Here is a 16,927-nt window from a genome sequence, read left to right on the forward strand (position 1 = left end):
CCTCAGCGAGGTGTGTGTGCGCCTCAGCGAGGTGTGTGTGTGCCTCAGCGAGGTGTGTGTGCCTCAGCGAGGTGTGTGTGTGCCTCAGCGAGGTGTGTGTGCGCCTCAGCGAGGTGTGTGTGTGAAACATTTGTGAGGGACTCGACACAAGTCTCGCTCATCCGGCTGCTGAGCTCCTCCGTATCCACCCTGACCTTGACCTCCGACCTTTTTACATATCAGACTAGACTTTCCTTTCAGACTTTTGTCTTCCCGTTTCCAGACATTTCCTCTAAACTTAGAAATTCTCCTTTTTCCTGCACAAGAAAATCAGGCGTCTAATGGGGAAGCTCAGGGTTAAAATATACTATGTATCGTTCAGATGTGCACGATTAGTCTCGCGTCAATGCAATAATGCTTCGTACTGTTAGCAGCAGCAGTGTCGGGAATCACTATGCAAATAGTTTTGCAAGTCTTAATTTTCCCTCCCCCCAGGCGTTGGTGATACAGCAGATGTGGAAACCACATGTGTAAAATGCTTTGTACAGAAGAGGAGCTTATTTAACAGCTTTATTTTATCAGACGGAGCGGCTATTTTTATGGGCTACAACGTGTAATAGTGTTGCCCTGGTGTCAGAGGAAGAGGGCGGAGGTATGAAGCAGTCGGTCGGACCTTCTGTTGTAGGGATCTAAAGGCTAACCTGTTCACTTTGGATGATTTTTTTACACTGAATATTTTAACATGAGAGAATTGCTGTCTGACTTCATTGATCCACCTTGTTGCCTTGTCATCCAAAGCTTTGAGCGAGAGCCTTTAGATCCCTGCTGAATGACGGTGGTCGGACCATCTGACTGGACAACAGGAGGTCATCGCAGTGACTTGCAGATCCTTTATGTCTTAGCTTGACACCTGGCAAAAATAAGGTAGAACAAACTGAAAAATCAACGTGCATTAATAGCTAGAGCGCAGCATCGGTTGTCAAACTGCACAGATGAGCGTTTACCCACTTGTTGCCAGGTTTTGGCGAAATCCTCCCACAAAAGATCAACTTCTGCTTGTTTCCTTACAGCAACAGTAACGACGTTTCCACACACGCCGGAAGGGGGCGGTGTTGCTCCCCTGGCGGAACGTCAACTAACTGTACTATTGTTTGCGGCGCGCACGCACGCGCACGCGCACTCATGGAATGAAAAGATGCAGCCCATAACAATCGTTAAAGCATCATAACACAAGTTTTCTGTATTTAAGAAAATACTTTGCTTTCAAAGAACGAAAAATGACTTAAATCCTGGAGTGATTGATGATGAAAAATCTGTTTACCATAATGTCTTTTCACAATTAATTTCGAATTACAAATGTCTATGCAAATGTATTTGTAAATAAATATCTGACTATATACGTGTGACTCACTGTCTTGTTTTACATGTAAGCAATCTTAGCGATGGTTTCCACAGACTAATATGTTGCTATTATACATGCTCAAAAATGACCATATATGAGCAGCCTGGACCACGTGAACGATGGGGGGGGGGGGCAGTTTAACATTTCCATGTATGAAGTCTAACCTCCACTTTCACCTGGAACATTTTAAAATATATTTGCACATCATCACCGCTGCCCATAAACTCCGCTCTGTCCACCGTCCTCATGGGGTGTCAACAGAGTCCAAATCAGAGTCCAGGAAGCATCAGCCTCATTCGGGAGACTCAGAAGGCAGCAAGAGTCCCGGGGCCACCGTCACTCACCCCCCCCCCCACCGTGATGGCTGCGGTGCGCCCTCAGGATTACGGCCTGCTGGGGGGCTAAATTAGGCCCGAGAGCACGAGTGCTGACCAGAACACCTAAACTGGGACCCAAACGGTTCGGACAAAAATGGACATTGTCTTTGGCTCCCTGTGTGTGTGTGTGTGTGTGTGTGTGTGTGTGTGTGTGTGTGTGTGTGTGTGTGTGTGTGTGTGTGTGTTACAGTTTAACACAGATGACACATGGTAGAAGAGGAGGAGCAGCAGGACCCAGCAGCAGCAGCAGAGAATAACAGGAGGGAGGAGCCAAACAAGCCTCCACACCCTGCAGTTTCTGCAGTTTCTGGAAGTCTGTCCGCATTCCAGCTCTATACACACACACACACACACACACACATCCACAAAGCCGGAGCAGAACAACACACTCAGGCTGGGCAAGTACGGGTTGGGAATGGGAGTGATCTGCTGGTTTCCCGATATTTCTTTTTCTTTGATGTCTTTTGCTCAGTGTGTGGGTGTGGTGTGTGTGTGTCTGTCTGTGTGTGTGTCTGTGTGTGTGTGTGTGTGTGTGCAGGAGTTTGGGGCTTGCATTTTTATTAGAGAGCACAACCATCACTTCTGCCAGGGCTTGTATTCTATCCCGCAGCTTCCTGGCTTCACTTTCCCTGTAAAGCAGCTCAGTTTTCTCCCCGTTTCTGTCCCTCTCTCATCGTGCCCGACGTCTTTAACGTGCAGAGGAAGTACGCGCGGATGTGACGAAACGACAGGGAAACTGAAACCTCCGGTTAAGATTCCTGTCCAACCACAACACATTTTTGCCTGAAACAGCCCCATGAACGATGGAGAGAAATGTGTGTAACGTGTAAAATGTGCCCCAGAGATCATGACGTAAAGGATCTGCGTTGCAGCCTCCAGTCCAACCATGAGTCAGCCAGCTGGTGATGGAGGAAGTGCAGACAGCAGCTATGTAGGGGACCCAGAACGGCAGGAGAAGGTGGTCGTCACCAAAGCCAGCGCTGCTTCTCCCTGTCAAGGTTGGACCAAAGTCAGGTGCGCCTGCTGCGTATCGGAGCACGTCGAACCCCTGGTGCTGGTCAAGCTTGGAGAGAAGGTGGGCCCAGAGACCAAGAGGTGGCTCATCAGATTGATCGGAGCCCCTCAGAAAGATGGAGGTGAGATCCTTGACCCGCTGATTCAGCTCAGGAAGCTCCGCCAGCTTCACGCTCCGCTCCCTCCTCTCAGGTGCCGCTCTGCTGGCTCACCCTGGCGAGGACGCCACAGGCGACATCATCGTGGTCTCGGCCCCCCGCTGCACCTTACTGAGGGCCACCGAAGATCTGGGACTGTGTAAGATGTACTCTGATGGCAACATGGAGGCCTTCTCCTACGACGACAAGGACAACTTTAAAGATTCAGGTAAATCGGGTAGAGTTGGGGTAACGTTCAATGACAATACTCCAGTGACGTTTGTCTCCATCCAATAGACAACATGCAGGCTTTCCTCACCCTGGCTGAGCGGCAGTTCATCGTCAGGAACGAGCTGGATGGCCTGAGGGCCCAGAGGGACCTGAGGATACCGGGACTGCCCGACAACTACACGCTCCATCACCGTGACAACATCTGTGAGGAACACCTCGTGTTGTCTTCTCTGCCTGCTCCTCGTCCCTGGTGGTTGATGGAGGAATCGTGTCCTGGTGTGACTGTACTGTGATGGTTTAGCATTAGCATGAGCGCCTCCTCTGTGTCCCGTTGCAGGGCAGAAACTGGCGTCAGCCGGTATCGTTGGAGACACGTTTCCTCTCCACGACCGGGAGAAGCTGAAGCATCTAAGTGAATCCTGGTACTCTGGAAACCAGCTGACGCAGCCACTGGGTTGGTGATTGCACGTGATAGTGTCAAACTGGAACACTCCCAGCTAGCATCCTCCACACGTTGTCCGTCTCTTCCAGATGCAATCAACGCGTATTTTGGAAGTTCTGTGGCTTTCTACTTCAGCTTTCTGGATTTCTACACCTGGTCTCTGCTCTTACCTGCAATACTGGGCCTCTTCATCGCTTACTTCTCAGGTTGGTGTCTCAATCATGTCGCCAACCATTGCACCAGCTAGTTGAGCCGTTGACTTTGGTTTTGGTTGCCCACGGAAGGTGAGGTTCAGACGGAGATCATGGAGTCCCTGTCCGGCTCCCCTGAGTCCCGTCTGGAACATGACTCCGTTGTGAGTGGTCACATGGTCCAGGCGATGTTCAGCATGCTCTGGTCCACCGTGGTTATGGAGCTGTGGAAGCGCCGCAGCGCCACCCAGTCCCACCGCTGGGGGACCCTGCACCTAGCTGAACGCTTCGCAGAGCCTCGGCCTGGTTTCCAAGGCAACATCGGCGTCAACCCCGTGACGGGTCGCGTGGAGCCGCTGTTCCCTGAATGGCAGAGAGACCTGATTATTGCAGCGGTGTCGGTCCCGGTGGTCGGCCTGTTTCTCGGTACCGGTGCAGTTTTGTCTGATTGATGTCCATCCGTGAGCTGCTTTAGTTCATATGTGGCATTTCCTCCCGCAGGGCTGGTGGTGGTGGGAATGCTCTGCTTCTACTGGGGGGAGGCCCAGGTTCAGGAGCTACACAAAGACTGGGACTCCTTGTTGTCCCAGACTTTCCTCTATGTCCCTTCCATCCTTCACATTGTCTACACCAACGTGTTAGCAACTGTTTACAAGACAGTGGCTCAGGCTTTAACCGAATATGGTGAGTAAGAAGAGAGTTTTTCCTCAGACAACCCCCCCAAAAATCGATTTAGCGTAATGGGATCCGGACCGAAGCGAAAAAAAACCCCACTTTTTGTATGAAATTGCCCCTGATTCTTTCAATTGTTGATTGTTTCAGATATTCCAATGACCTTGTCTGTTTGGCTTTAGAGAACCACAGAGAAGAGTCGTCCTTTCAGAAGCATCTGACAGCCAAGGTTTTGGTGGTGCGTTGTTACCCCTCGTCAGTCGTTGTTGTGCAGCCTCAATCGGGCCGTGTGCGTTCACCACTCTGGTTTCTTTCCCCTCAGTTCACGTTCTTCAACTACTTCGCGGTGCTCTTCCACATAGCCTTCTTCAAGCAGGATGTGCCTCTGCTCCGAAAGGTAACGGTTGACCTTTTGAAAACTCTGCCCCGTGTGTGACATTAGTTATTGAAGGAGAGGATTCTCAGTTGTGTACAGCTCTAGCAGGGTTCCTCGAGGGGGGGGGGTCACCAGGTAGAGAGCCCAGGTCTTTCCTGCCTGGTTGGAAAGAGAACCTGCTGCCCTCATAGGACTGGACTGAGGAACCCTGATCTGTAGAAAAGACTCCGAATGTTCCTCTCCCTGACTAGAGCCTCACCAACTCTGGCTGGGGGTCCCTGAGGCGTTCCCAGGCCAGTGTTGAGATGGGATCTCTTCGCGGGCCCTCGGCCTGCTCCAGGTCCTCTTCCTGTCAGGACGTGCCAGAAACACCTCCCTAAAAAGGTGTCCTGGAGGCATCCTAAACCACCTGAACTGGCTCGCTAAGGAGCACCAGCTCTACTCTGAGTCTCTCACAGAGGGTGGAGCTTCTCGCCCCATTTCTGGAGACACCGTCAGGCTTCTAGAAGACCCACTTCAGCGGATTTAATCGATCTTTTTTTGCTGGTCTTGACCCATCTCTCGTGACCATGGCGACAGGAGGAACGAAGATCACCTGGTAGAAGGAGAATTTTGGCCGTAGCTCCCTTTTCATCACAACAGTGCAGGAGAGCGATTACAACAAAGCCCCTGCAGCTCCAAGGATCTGGTAGATCCAACGGCTCCTCACTCAACACCATCCAAAAATACTGGCATTCCCTTGAGTGGGGTAAAAATTTGGTTATCCACCTGCCACTGAAGTGCACGTGTGTGTGTGTGTTCCAAAAGATGAATGGACCCATTTACTCGCATCATCTTGTCTTTTATTTCCAGCGTCTGGCATCGTTGCTGATAGTCACCCAGCTGGTGAACCAGGCCACCGAGGTGGTGGTACCATTCGTCGTGGACAGACTGCTCAGTGCACCTCATAGGGCGGAGAGCGAGGACGACCCAGAAGAGGACAAGTTCAGGAACCAGAGCATGCTGCCCGCCTACCCTGTGAGTTGCAGTCGGACGTCATCAAGCCTCACGTGTGTTGTCGATGTTTATCTCACTGTTTCTTGCTGTTTTCCACAGGGCTTGTTTGCAGAGTACATCGAGCTCCTGGTGCAGTTTGGGTATTTGAGTCTCTTTTCCTGTGTGTATCCTCTGACGCCAATGCTGCTGCTCATCAACAACCTCACGGAGATCCGATCAGACGCCTACAAGATCTGCAAGCTCTTCCGCAAACCCTTCTCCCCCCCCCGCTGCCAACATGGGCGTGTGGCAGGTCAGCAGGAAACACAAAGAGCAACTGAAAGGTCTTGATGAGCAGATCCCTCATCCTTATCCCCCTTCCAGGTCGCCTTTGAGGTCCTCAGTTTTGTCTCTGTTGTATCCAACTGCTGGCTGCTGCTGTTGTCGCCACGGTTACAGGAGTTGTTGGAGGGGGGTGGCATGAGCAGCACAAACATTGTGCTGTTGGCTGTTTTGGTGGAGGTAAGGATGGAGGACTCGGAGCGCTGGTTAACGTCTGTCCGTCCCGACGCTGATGCCCCCTCCGTGTGCCTCTGCAGCATCTGCTGATCCTGGTTAAACTGCTTTTGAGGGTGCTGATCCCGGATGAACCGGACTGGATCAGGAAAAACCGGGAACACATCGAGTTCAAATCCATGCAGGCCCTGAGAGAACAGGTGAACCAGCACTGAGTCGCCAGGGTAACCGTGAACGGCGTTAATATTGCCGCTCTCTTCCAGAGGCCACCTTCCAAAGACCCCTGACTGCATTTCAAAGTGTGGAGGTGCTTCACCTGCCGTCTGGTGCTGAGCTGCTGCGAGTGTTTGGACCGGGGGAGGAGTGTTCCAGCGGTCCAGCAGAGCCCAGACCGTCTCTGCTTCGTCCCTTTAAACGTCGTGTTTCTGCATTATACAGTGTGACTTTTGAAACGGTCTGCAAAGTCCAGCTGAAACAGCAGCTTCTAGGCACAGCGAACCGGTTCATTCCCGTTAATCCCGTCACTGTGGAGGAGAGAAGGTGACATTTCAGGGTTGCTGTGGACTGTTTAGACATTTAAAAGGTTTATGCCAGGCTGTGTTAAAACCACTAAAGAGTGTTTTGAATCCACAATGATTGACCATATAAGTGTAGCTCAAATTCCCAAACACCAGTATTGAAGATCTGCTCTTGGGAACATCTCCACCACCACTGCTGGTGCGTGACGGCTGGAACGGACTCATTTTTAACGCCGCCTCATCCACTTTGCTGTTGAATTCATCGCCCTGCACTCGCGCACGTTAGAGTTAAAACAGTAAAATGATATAACAGCTTGCTCAAGTCACTGCGGCCACGAGGGGGCGCTATAGACCCACGGCTGCAGACCTCTTGTGGAGGCATCTTATGGTCTATGGGAGGGATGCTCGTTCTTGCCTTTGTCTCCCAGTTCTTCCTCCCCGTGTGGCTGTGTGTGTGTGTGTGTGTGCACGTGTGTGTAGGAGTGATCTTTGCTCCAGCCGACCACAGGAAGACGGTCCAGTTGCTCTGGCTTCTCTCGTATCTGGGTTCTGGGGTGCAGGGAGTTGAGTGTAAAACGTATTTATTCTGAGAGTGAGATGAAGACGGAGCTGATGTTGGGTTGGTTGGGCTTCAAACTAAAAATAAACGGACGGAGAGATGATTCTCGTGTTCCCAAAGAGTCTTTGTGTAGCGACACACACCGCAATACAATAAAACCCACCATGCAAAACTGATAAATCGAGGAAGAAACACGGGCTCAAAACAAGCAGGACGCTACACGTTTAAATGATTATAATGATCTCATTTTAATAAATAAATAAATAACCCGAGCGCTTCGTGGCTTTACAGAGATACTAAGATACAGGTCAGGTGACAGATGGGCAGAAGGTGAAGACACAAAGACACAAAGATGCCTCGTCTGTGTCCACGCTCACGCCGAGCCAGTCTTGGTCCATTCTTTGAACCCGCAGGGACCCTCCAGCTACAGTAGAGCTTAAACTGCGTGAGCGAACGTCAGGAAGATGTAGCACGTTTGTACGGACTCAGCATTTTCTCTTTTTTTTTGGTTTAAAAAACAGCAGGGCCACTTAGAAAAATGCAGAAAGGTACAAAGGCATTGTGTGAGGAATAAAACCACTGGAAAGACGATATTTGGTGCGTCTCTCAGTTCCGGTACACAGCCTGGACAAAGCTAACAGCAGCCATAATGTGTGCAGCTCCCCCCACAGCTGGAGGTCCTGCGGGAGAACACGGAGGTATATCACCAATGGCACATGCACGTATCTATGCACAGCTGATGTTGGTCACACTCAGAAAGGAAATACAATAAGGAGATCCAGAGCTAGCCAAAACGAAATCCTATCCGTCCCCGTCTTCAAAGATCGCCGTGTTTTTCAGTTTCCCCATGAACATGAAGGTGGAACGGTTGTTAGCCAGTGGTGTTGGTAGCTAATGCTGAGCGGGGAATACTTCAGGCGTTTAGCATGAACGTATCAAAAGGACGAAGCTTAAAGAGGACACTGATGCTAGCTTTGACATGGTCGGGAAAGTCTTTAGGTTTTGGGAGAACGGATGTTTCTCGCTCCCGTTTCAGCTTATATTACACAGTATATGATGAATAATGCTTCGTATATAACAGTCTGGCTCTTCAGAGCTCATGTCAACAGGCTTTACACCATCAAGAAGTGAGTAGTGCAACAAACAAGAAAACGTGTGCTATGCTGGAGCAGAGGTGGGGCTAAAGTTTGGATTTGAGTCCACTCGCGGCGCCTTCGGACCCAGCTTACGCAGCGGATTCGGTGAAAACTGCTGCAGGACTTCTTCCATCCATGAGCCACAAATAGCATGTCGACACTCGGGTCCACCACCTCTGACCCCAGCAGAGGAGACCCGGTTGGGCCGAACACAGTGCACGTGCATAATACTGGAAGTAGGCCTTGATGAGGATGCCCACATGCTGTCTTGCAGAGTGGGGCAGAACAGGCTCCGCCTGTGGAGTTCCGCTCCGGATCCGGTCTCTGGAGCCCCGATCAGCCGCCTCCTCGGGTGAGGTCGAGCAGCGTGCACGGCCTACAGCACCCGGCAGCAGTTGTACTGCGCCAGGGGCAAGATCTTGGGCTTCTTGTGTGTCGGCGTGTTGAAGGCCAGGGCTTTCTCACACAGGGGGAACTGGAAGAGTCTGTCGCGCAGCTTCACGCTATGCCGCTTCCCGTGCTCCGCCTTCAGGGCCGCTTCGTTCCGGCTCCCCGGTGCATTGTGGGAATGAGGTCTGTTTGTTGGTCTCGGGTCGTCTCCGCCACCTTCGCTGGTTCCGTCCTGGTCTGCTTCTGCCTCCGTCCTTGGAGCCCCTTTCACTGAGGTTTCCAGGATTGAGGGAGCGGGGGGTTCTGGGAGGACGGGAGCGGGATCCTGGATGTTGTTGTTTGGTTCCATCTGCTTATCTGTTCTTTCTTCTGGATCAACAGTGGTTGACGACCCCTGACAGCACCGGACACCAGAACCGGCCACTTTGGATGGTGGAATATTGTGAGTCTGGATGGCGTCCTCCTCCTCCTCCTCCTCCTCCTCCCCCTCCTCCTCCTCCTCCTCCTCCTCACAGATCTGCTGTAGTCCAGGCAGGTTCTTATTAACAGGAAGCTCCTCGGCTGCTGGTGGATGAAGCGTGAAGCTGAGCGTAGGCTGACATTGTCGAGGGAAGGTCTGCTGAGCGGAAGGCCTGGCAGCCAGCAGGTCCCCACACTCAGGTAGGCCTGCACGTGGAGAGCTGGGAGAGAGGGCCCCTGAAAACCAGTGTGGCGGGGCCTCTGGGCTCAGCAGGGCATCATCAAGGCCCTGGAGCCAGTGGTGAGCCTCGATGGCTTCAAGGGACGCACGGTGAGCCGGATCCTTCCGGAGCATCCTAGTGATCAGGCTGGAGGAAAGAATAAAGAAAATTTAGTTTTTAATAATATAATAATGCATCAAAGGTTTAAGATTGGATTTGACAAAGTTTGCCCCAGGAACTGGCTCCAAGGGGCAAATGGATCCAATCAGCAGATGGAGACAATGAGGTCAATAATCCAGGCGGGAACAGTCTAAAATGGAGAGCATGACACCAGCGACATAGTGGGACAGGAAGTGGATTTAGGAATGGAAGGAGCGACAAGAAGGGGAGACACAAGTGGGTAACTGGGGTAGAAGGAGTAGGGGGGGGGGGGTTACTGGGGTAGACTGGTGTTTCATTGGGAGGACCTAGAGGGGGTTTACGCCGAAACAGAACCAGGGGAGAATCTGCAGGCTGGCCCTGACCCAAGGAGGAGGATCTTCTGTGGCCTCAGAGTACAGGTGTCTGACCCAGGGTCCAACCTGACCCAGGGTCCAACCTGACCCAGGGTCCCTAGCATGAGCTCTTTAATGAGGGAGGGGGGGGCGACAGGACAGGGCAAATCTGTGTGAGCTGACGCGTCCTGGGGATTTCACCAGAACCGAGCGATACTGGCGTCTCAGCCCTCGTTCAGGCGGTCGGTCAGCGCTACTCACTCCTTGCAGTGGTCTGAGACGTGGTCGGGGACGCGGTAGCGACAGTCCAGGATCATGACCAGGGTCTCGCTGTCGTTGGTTTCCTGAAAGGGGGGGACTCCGCACACCAGCATGTAGAGAATCACGCCCAGAGACCAGATATCTGGAGCACACAGGAGCAAAAAGAACGTAAATAACGAAAGAGAGATGGCAGCGCTTGACCCTGGGTCACACACACACACACACACACACACACACACACACACACACACACACACACACACACACACACACCCTCTCTCCCGGTGCTGAAGACAATGCTGACTGTGTTCTTTTTACTTCTCCTCCCTTCCTCTATCTCTTCGCCCTCGTCACATCCAGAACCGGCTACTTACACAACGACACACAAAGGGTGCGTTGTGATGTCGCGCTACGCTAAGAATAATCTCTTTTCCCACCAAACACAGGACCAGAAGCACAGCACAATTTGTTCCCGCTGTGGTTGATGTGACGTTAACGGGCCTCTCTGTGTGTCCTGGGTGTCTGGCTCCCTCACCCTCTGCTTATATAATCCATACATACACAGTGTGTCAATGCAGGGAACACGAAATTCCGTCACTGCTCTGGAGTCCTGAATGCACCATGCCAGGATACCAGGCTCACCTTTCTGAAATCTTACTGTCAATATAAGACAAATACATTTACAAATGATGAAACTGTCAATTATTTTGAGAATTCCTAAAGTCCAAGATGTCGGACATTCGCCGGAATCTGATTTCGTCCTTTGTGGAGGGTGTAAGAGGATGAGGATGTAACCATCGGCAACGTGGCCCCTAATGTTTCTGCTTGTGATGAATTGAATTAAAAAAAGAATTAGGAAAGGTCAAAATGGAGTCAGTAAAACTGAATATCTCAGCACACACACACACACACACACACACACACACACACACACACTAATTAGTTTAACTGTAAATGTATTGAGGCACAAAAGCCCTTTTCTAACACTCACAAAGGCTTCCGCGGTTCATTAGGGGTCGCTGAAATTGACCCAGTTTCCAGAGATTTGGGATAGAAAACACACTATAAATACCCAGCATGCACTGCAAGACAGTAGCTTCTAAATTGCCCTGCAGCCACTGAATAATAGAAACAAATGTAGGACCATTGATTTAACGGTGACACTTCCAATGAGTAAACTATAATTACATTATCATTGATTAATGATGGGGTTAATGATAACACCAATCTTGAAAAAAGATCAGAATATTAACACGGTTGTTTTTTTAAAAAAAACAACAATTCCAGTGCAAATAAATGTTAGCAAGTTTGATAGCCAGCGTACAGGCTAATAACAGCTAGCAGCCGTCCACCACGCGTCTATTAAATGATGTCATTCAATCAAGATTCAGGTTAAATTAAATTCATCAAAGGAGAAAAGGTTCAAACACAGTTTACAGTAAAGTTTACAGTAAAGTTTACAGGCATAGTTTTCCTTCCTGCAGCAACATAACTGGATTAAACACAGATTTACTGGACAAGAGAGCTTCAGCGAGGAAGAATCTAGCATCTTAATTTGTATGCAGACCGTAAAACTGTGCATTTATCATTAAATCTGTTCCCCCTAAAGCACTGCAGCAGTTTTTAGACTTTGCCGCGTTGATAAATGTCCTCTGTTGCTATTAATGACCACACGCCAAATGGCGAGTGCTGCTTGTGGGCTTCACAAGCCTGGGAACAGGGAAACAAACAGACAGGAGGCCTCCTGGTTACAAAGGAAACAGTGTTTTCCTGGAATTACCCTGTGCACCAGTGGTTCTCCCTGCTGCTCCCTCTCCAGCATGCAGTAGCAAGTCCTGGTTCCAAACCGGCTCTTTAGCATGGTTAAACACATCCTCCCGTCTATTCATCGGACAGAACATCGCAAAAAAACCCAGACCTCATTAGTGCGCCTTATTCTAAAGTCATCCCTCCCACCGGGGACAACTTACACCCACTCCTTGACTAAAAGGACTTTAAAACAGGCCTAAAGCCGCGGTCGGCTGAATTAAAGGCTCTTTGCAGCCTAAAAGAATGCAGGAGTAGATTTAGAGCTATTTACAGCTGGGAGTGTGGCTGACACCCAGGAGGCACAAGTTCCTCTTCCACAGAACACAATCTACCACCATAGGTCCTCCCTTCCTGGCTTTTTCATTAATTTTAGATAGTGAAGAGGCGACAGGAAGCACAGGGTGGAGACACACGTGGCCTCCAGCGTGGAGAATTTTAACCGTTGACGTGCGTCCTTTGTGTTTGGCTGTGGTGGAGAACCTCCTCGACGGGTCTGGGACCGTGTGCCGGGGCACCTTTTATACCGTTAGCGCCACTGTAACGTAACAGTGTTTACATAAAGCAAGGGAACTTGTTGACTCCATCCCATCCCCACATCATATGACCAGCACCGCACGAAGGGAGCAAATATAAGCGAACGGTCCTGCGTTTAAAGACGAGGACCAAAAACTGGAAAAAGGGATCTGCTGAGACTCGTGAGTCGAGAGGAAGACAGATGCCTGGGTAGGGGTAGGAAACCCTGGGTGTAGATGCACTACGCAAACGGGCCGAGGACACGGCCATGGGGTGTGCCAGCGTTGGGGGGGGGGGGGGGTAATGGAAGAAGCCAGGTCACTGGAATAGGCGGTTCTGCTTTTCTAGAGGGGCGAGAGCAGTGTGGATCGAGGCGGCACCGTCTGTGGACCCGCTGGTCCGATAGCTGGACTGGTTCTGGCTGAATTCAGCCGGGCTCTCAGAGCACTTCATCACAGATCGTGTGATGATCCTTAAAGTTGCTTTTGGGAACAGGGGCAATGGCGGTGGTCTCAGATGGGCACTGTGGCACTGCCAGGGTTAGCATTGGGCTAGTGGCATTTGCATTCAGCGCACGGCCCAGGGACCTGGTCCAGAACCGTCTTGAGCTCATACGTGTGACTGCAGCACGCACGTCCTTGCAACTCAGAGGAAACTCCCACTGGTGAGCTGCAAAGTAGCACAAATTGTGCCCAGTTGGCTCATCAGTGAATGTAGCATGACCCACTTACACATACACACACATCCTTGAACTTCTGTCTTTGTGAGGACTTTCATAGACATGATGAATTAGCCAGCTCCTTTCCCTAACCCTACCCATCCCCGACCATGACACGAACCTAAACCCAAGTACAAAACCAGGTCTTGACCCTCAAACGGGCCTTTGACATTGTGAGGACCTGCCAAAATATCCTCACTTTGGAAGCAGAAGTACCACACACAGTCTGTCCTGGCCCGTAGAGGACGACCCGAGACTAGATACATGCTATGGATGTGGGGGAGACTGAGGTTCTCACCCACAGCTGGGGCATCGTATTCTTCTCCGAGCAGTATCTCTGGGGCAGAGTACGCCAGGGACCCACAACTGGTCGCCAACATCGTCCCAGGCTGGAACAAGTTGCTGAATCCAAAGTCTGTCAGCTTCACCACCCCCTGCTGTGGGAAGAACACCACGTTCTCGGGTTTCAGGTCCCGGTGGACGACGTGCAGCCGGTGGCAGTACGCCACCGCGCGCACGATCTGGGCAAAATGGCGCTTGGCCGTGTCTTCGGCCACGCCCCCCTCGTGGCGGATGATGTAGTCGAAGAGGTCACCGCCCTCTGCCAGCTCCATGACCAGGTAGAGGGTGGTGGGCGTGTCGATGACCTCATAGAGCCGAACCACGTTGGGATGCTGCACCAGCCTCATGCACCTGCAAAGAGAAGTTCAGGTATCCGTTATGGACCGGTTCCGGTTCCGTGACTTGCGAAACTTGCAAGTCCTTTACCTCACTTCTTGCAACAGGTGGCTCGTCGCCATGACGTCGAGTTTGGTCTTGTCGATCATCTTGACGGCGACCAGATCCCCGGTGTTGACGTGGCGAGCCAGTTTCACCACTGCGAAATGCCCCCGACCCAAGGTGCGACCCAGGTGGTACAGCCCCCTGAGATCCGTGCGCCCGGGGCCGCTCCGGGGTTCGGCGTGCCCGCTCCGGGGTTCGGCGTGCCCGCTCCGGGGTTCGGCGTGCCCGCTCCGGGGTTCGGCGTGCCCGCTCCGGGGTCGCGCCGTCTCTCCCGACGAGTCCATTTGTAGAAGACGAGGCTGCTTGAGGCGCCGTGCACGTAGAGATGGAGGCGCCTGGTCCCTCAACGCTGGAGAGCTGCCTGGGAGGACAAAGGAAAGTGGCCACGACACCGACGTGAGACCAGGTTCTGGTCTACGAGGTGAGGTTACAGTGGGGGGGTAAAACTGTCCTTTATAGTCCGGCACGTGCTCAGTTATGCCCCGGCTCAAATAACACCCGTCCAGCACAAATGGGACGCCCAATCAATACTGTAACCGGAGACCTTAATGTATGTACGTGGATGTGTGCGCTCATGCACGCGTGTCATTAATCCGGCTAAGAGGGTCAGAATGCAGCACGGGGGCCAGATGATGTCATCACCAAATCTGTTGGTGTCGGTGCCAACGTCGTTGTGGTGAGATTAACGTGAAATGAGTGTGCTCCTGAAGGCATCCTGGAACATTTAGACAGCAAAAACAACAAAGACGATGACACGTTGAGCGTATTTGGCTAATTTTTACAGCTCCGTGCAGTCAAACAACCCCCAATAATCACTGGGGGCCTCTAATCACGCATCCAAAGTATAAAGCACCTGGCGGGAGGCTCGTGTGACCGGGGCTATGACGTAATCCACAAGGTGAAACGATATAAACACTGAGCCGACTGGATTACAGCTGATGCTCACAGCGGATCTGCTGTCCCGCACATGTATTGTTTCATGTGTGGAGCAGAGATATATCACAGAGGGAGTAAATGCCCCCCCCCCCATGCTTCAATTGCCCAGCCTGCACTCCTTCTGTGCACATGTGACTGCTGGGATCGGCTCCAGCACCGACGGTGACCCTAATTGAACATCAGGGACGGCTGGATGGATCACGGCTGCCTGTTCAGCCTTCGTATTAAGGCAGCTAACGGCGTTAGTAACATCCGTTATTATCACGATTAGAACCAAAACAATGAAGGAACTACATTGGCGAAGTTTATTTGCACTGTTGTCAGTACTCCAATACTCGAGTGGACCTGGATGTAGGGTGAAGCTAAAAGTTTTTACACCTCTGTGCTCTCGAATCATGGCAACGCTCCTTCAGATCCGTCTCAAGCGACGCGTCGCGCCGCTGATGGAGCCGCTGGCGGCGGCGTCACCGCGACCATTAAAGGCAGCAGCGTGCGGGCGGCTGGCACTCGCGCACACGAGCGGGCGTCATCCGCGCGTTCGTCTTCCTCCACGCTCCTCATCCGAAACACTGCGTAGTTGCTGCGGGCCAGCTGTTGTCCGCAGCTGCGGGACCGTGCGGGACCGTGCGCCCGTAGTTTTGTTGCTGCGCAGCGCGCAAACGCGACAACAACCTCGTTGACACTGACAGCGCTCATGGCAACTTACCATTGCTGCGCAAATATCCCTCCGCCGCGAGTTGCTCGACTGGACCTTGTTGTTGTTGTTGTTGTTTACAGTCGTGGCTGGATTCAGGCGCGGTAAATGACGGCGTCGCGTCGGCCTTTTGGTTCCGGAGCTCCGTGTTCACGGTCCATGTGCGCACATTACTTTCCTCATGCCTGCGCTCGTCTCCGCGGTCTTCACTTAAACGCGCACTGCGCCCGCGCGCCCGTAACGCCTCGTGCGCGCGCGTACGGCCGCTCTTTCTTCTGACGTCAACGCATTCCAACTCGCCGCCGCGCGCCACAGTACTGGAGCCGCGAGGAACAAATGACGGAGCGGGTTACATAAGCGGTCGGACACTTTGTCTTTTAATATGGAAGCAAACAGAAGAGCAAAAGAGCGTTTAGCAACATTATAAATATAATGTTTGGAGGAAGTCAGGGTGTCACAGAACATATCTATCTATCTATCTATCTATCTATCTATCTATCTATCTATCTATCTATCTATCTATCTATCTATCTATCTATCTATCTATCTATCTATCTATCTATACATATTTTGAGAAACGCCTGTCTCGGGCGCCCCCTGGTGGCCGGTGAGGGAGCAGCTCCTTCACGCGCTGCAAGACGCGACCATTTCTCGGTGATTTCCGTGTCCCATCACACCGCTGGTCAACATGAACATGGTGGCAGCAGTAAATCTCTAATCGAGACTCAGCAGTCCACCAGATGGGTCATCACCTGGAACTGGCCCCCAATTCATCACCCACTGGAACAGGTTAAATCTACAATGTGCGCGTTTTCTGCACCTCTTTTGCACATTATTTTTGCGTGTGTTTTATATTTTTGTCGCTATAAACTATAATTAGTTTAAATTTGTAATATAAAAGTAGGGCCAGGTTTTCCTGTTCACCCCTGTCGGGTGTAATTCATGTTGTAGGCAGCAGGGGGCGCTCCCACCCAACGCTGGAGGCATTAAAGCCGGAAAACAAAGGCTTAATTTGGTAACATTAGGTGGCGCTAGAGATCGTGTTTTCAGTGTTTTTTTTCCCAATCCCCCCAGAAACCCTCTTCCCCTCTGGGCGTGTGGGAGGGAGCTGTGCTGGGCCGTAC

At 51.6% G+C, this 16,927-nt stretch overlaps 2 protein-coding genes and 1 long non-coding RNA gene across 4 annotated transcripts; 2 read left to right on the top strand and 1 right to left on the bottom strand.

Moving 5' to 3' along the window:
- Positions 1–9: 9 nt before the first annotated feature.
- LOC115250968 (uncharacterized) lies at positions 10–1,376 on the top strand. The gene is made up of 2 exons (XR_003889494.1): positions 10–903; positions 1,050–1,376. It is a non-coding gene; the product is annotated as an uncharacterized lncRNA (long non-coding RNA).
- A 786-nt stretch (positions 1,377–2,162) lies between these two features.
- Positions 2,163–7,493, top strand: ano10b (anoctamin 10b). Its single transcript, XM_029841304.1, is given in 15 exon segments — positions 2,163–2,894; positions 2,965–3,138; positions 3,207–3,344; positions 3,478–3,594; positions 3,672–3,788; positions 3,867–4,199; positions 4,275–4,457; positions 4,628–4,683; positions 4,768–4,842; positions 5,674–5,838; positions 5,917–6,078; positions 6,080–6,109; positions 6,181–6,318; positions 6,396–6,512; positions 6,576–7,493. Coding segments are annotated over 15 exon segments (2,079 nt in total). The 5' UTR covers positions 2,163–2,644; the 3' UTR covers positions 6,600–7,493.
- Positions 7,494–7,612: 119 nt separating this feature from the next.
- Positions 7,613–16,040, bottom strand: snrkb (SNF related kinase b). Of its 2 annotated transcripts, XM_029841305.1 has the most exons (6): positions 15,816–16,040; positions 14,388–14,534; positions 14,159–14,345; positions 13,689–14,083; positions 10,351–10,492; positions 7,613–9,742 (listed from the first exon to the last, which is right to left on the bottom strand). In XM_029841305.1, exons 2-6 carry the CDS (start codon positions 14,455–14,457, stop codon positions 8,902–8,904), a joined length of 1,635 nt encoding a protein of 544 aa, XP_029697165.1. In that variant the 5' UTR covers positions 14,458–14,534; positions 15,816–16,040; the 3' UTR covers positions 7,613–8,901. The 2 variants fall into 2 exon arrangements, with proteins under 2 accessions (XP_029697165.1, XP_003967049.2); XM_003967000.3 differs by having other exon boundaries at positions 14,159–14,534.
- Positions 16,041–16,927: the final 887 nt, after the last annotated feature.

The sequence above is a fragment of the Takifugu rubripes genome, chromosome 9 (assembly GCF_901000725.2).
Source record: "Takifugu rubripes chromosome 9, fTakRub1.2, whole genome shotgun sequence".
In the NCBI taxonomy this organism is placed as follows: Eukaryota; Metazoa; Chordata; class Actinopteri; order Tetraodontiformes; family Tetraodontidae; genus Takifugu; species Takifugu rubripes.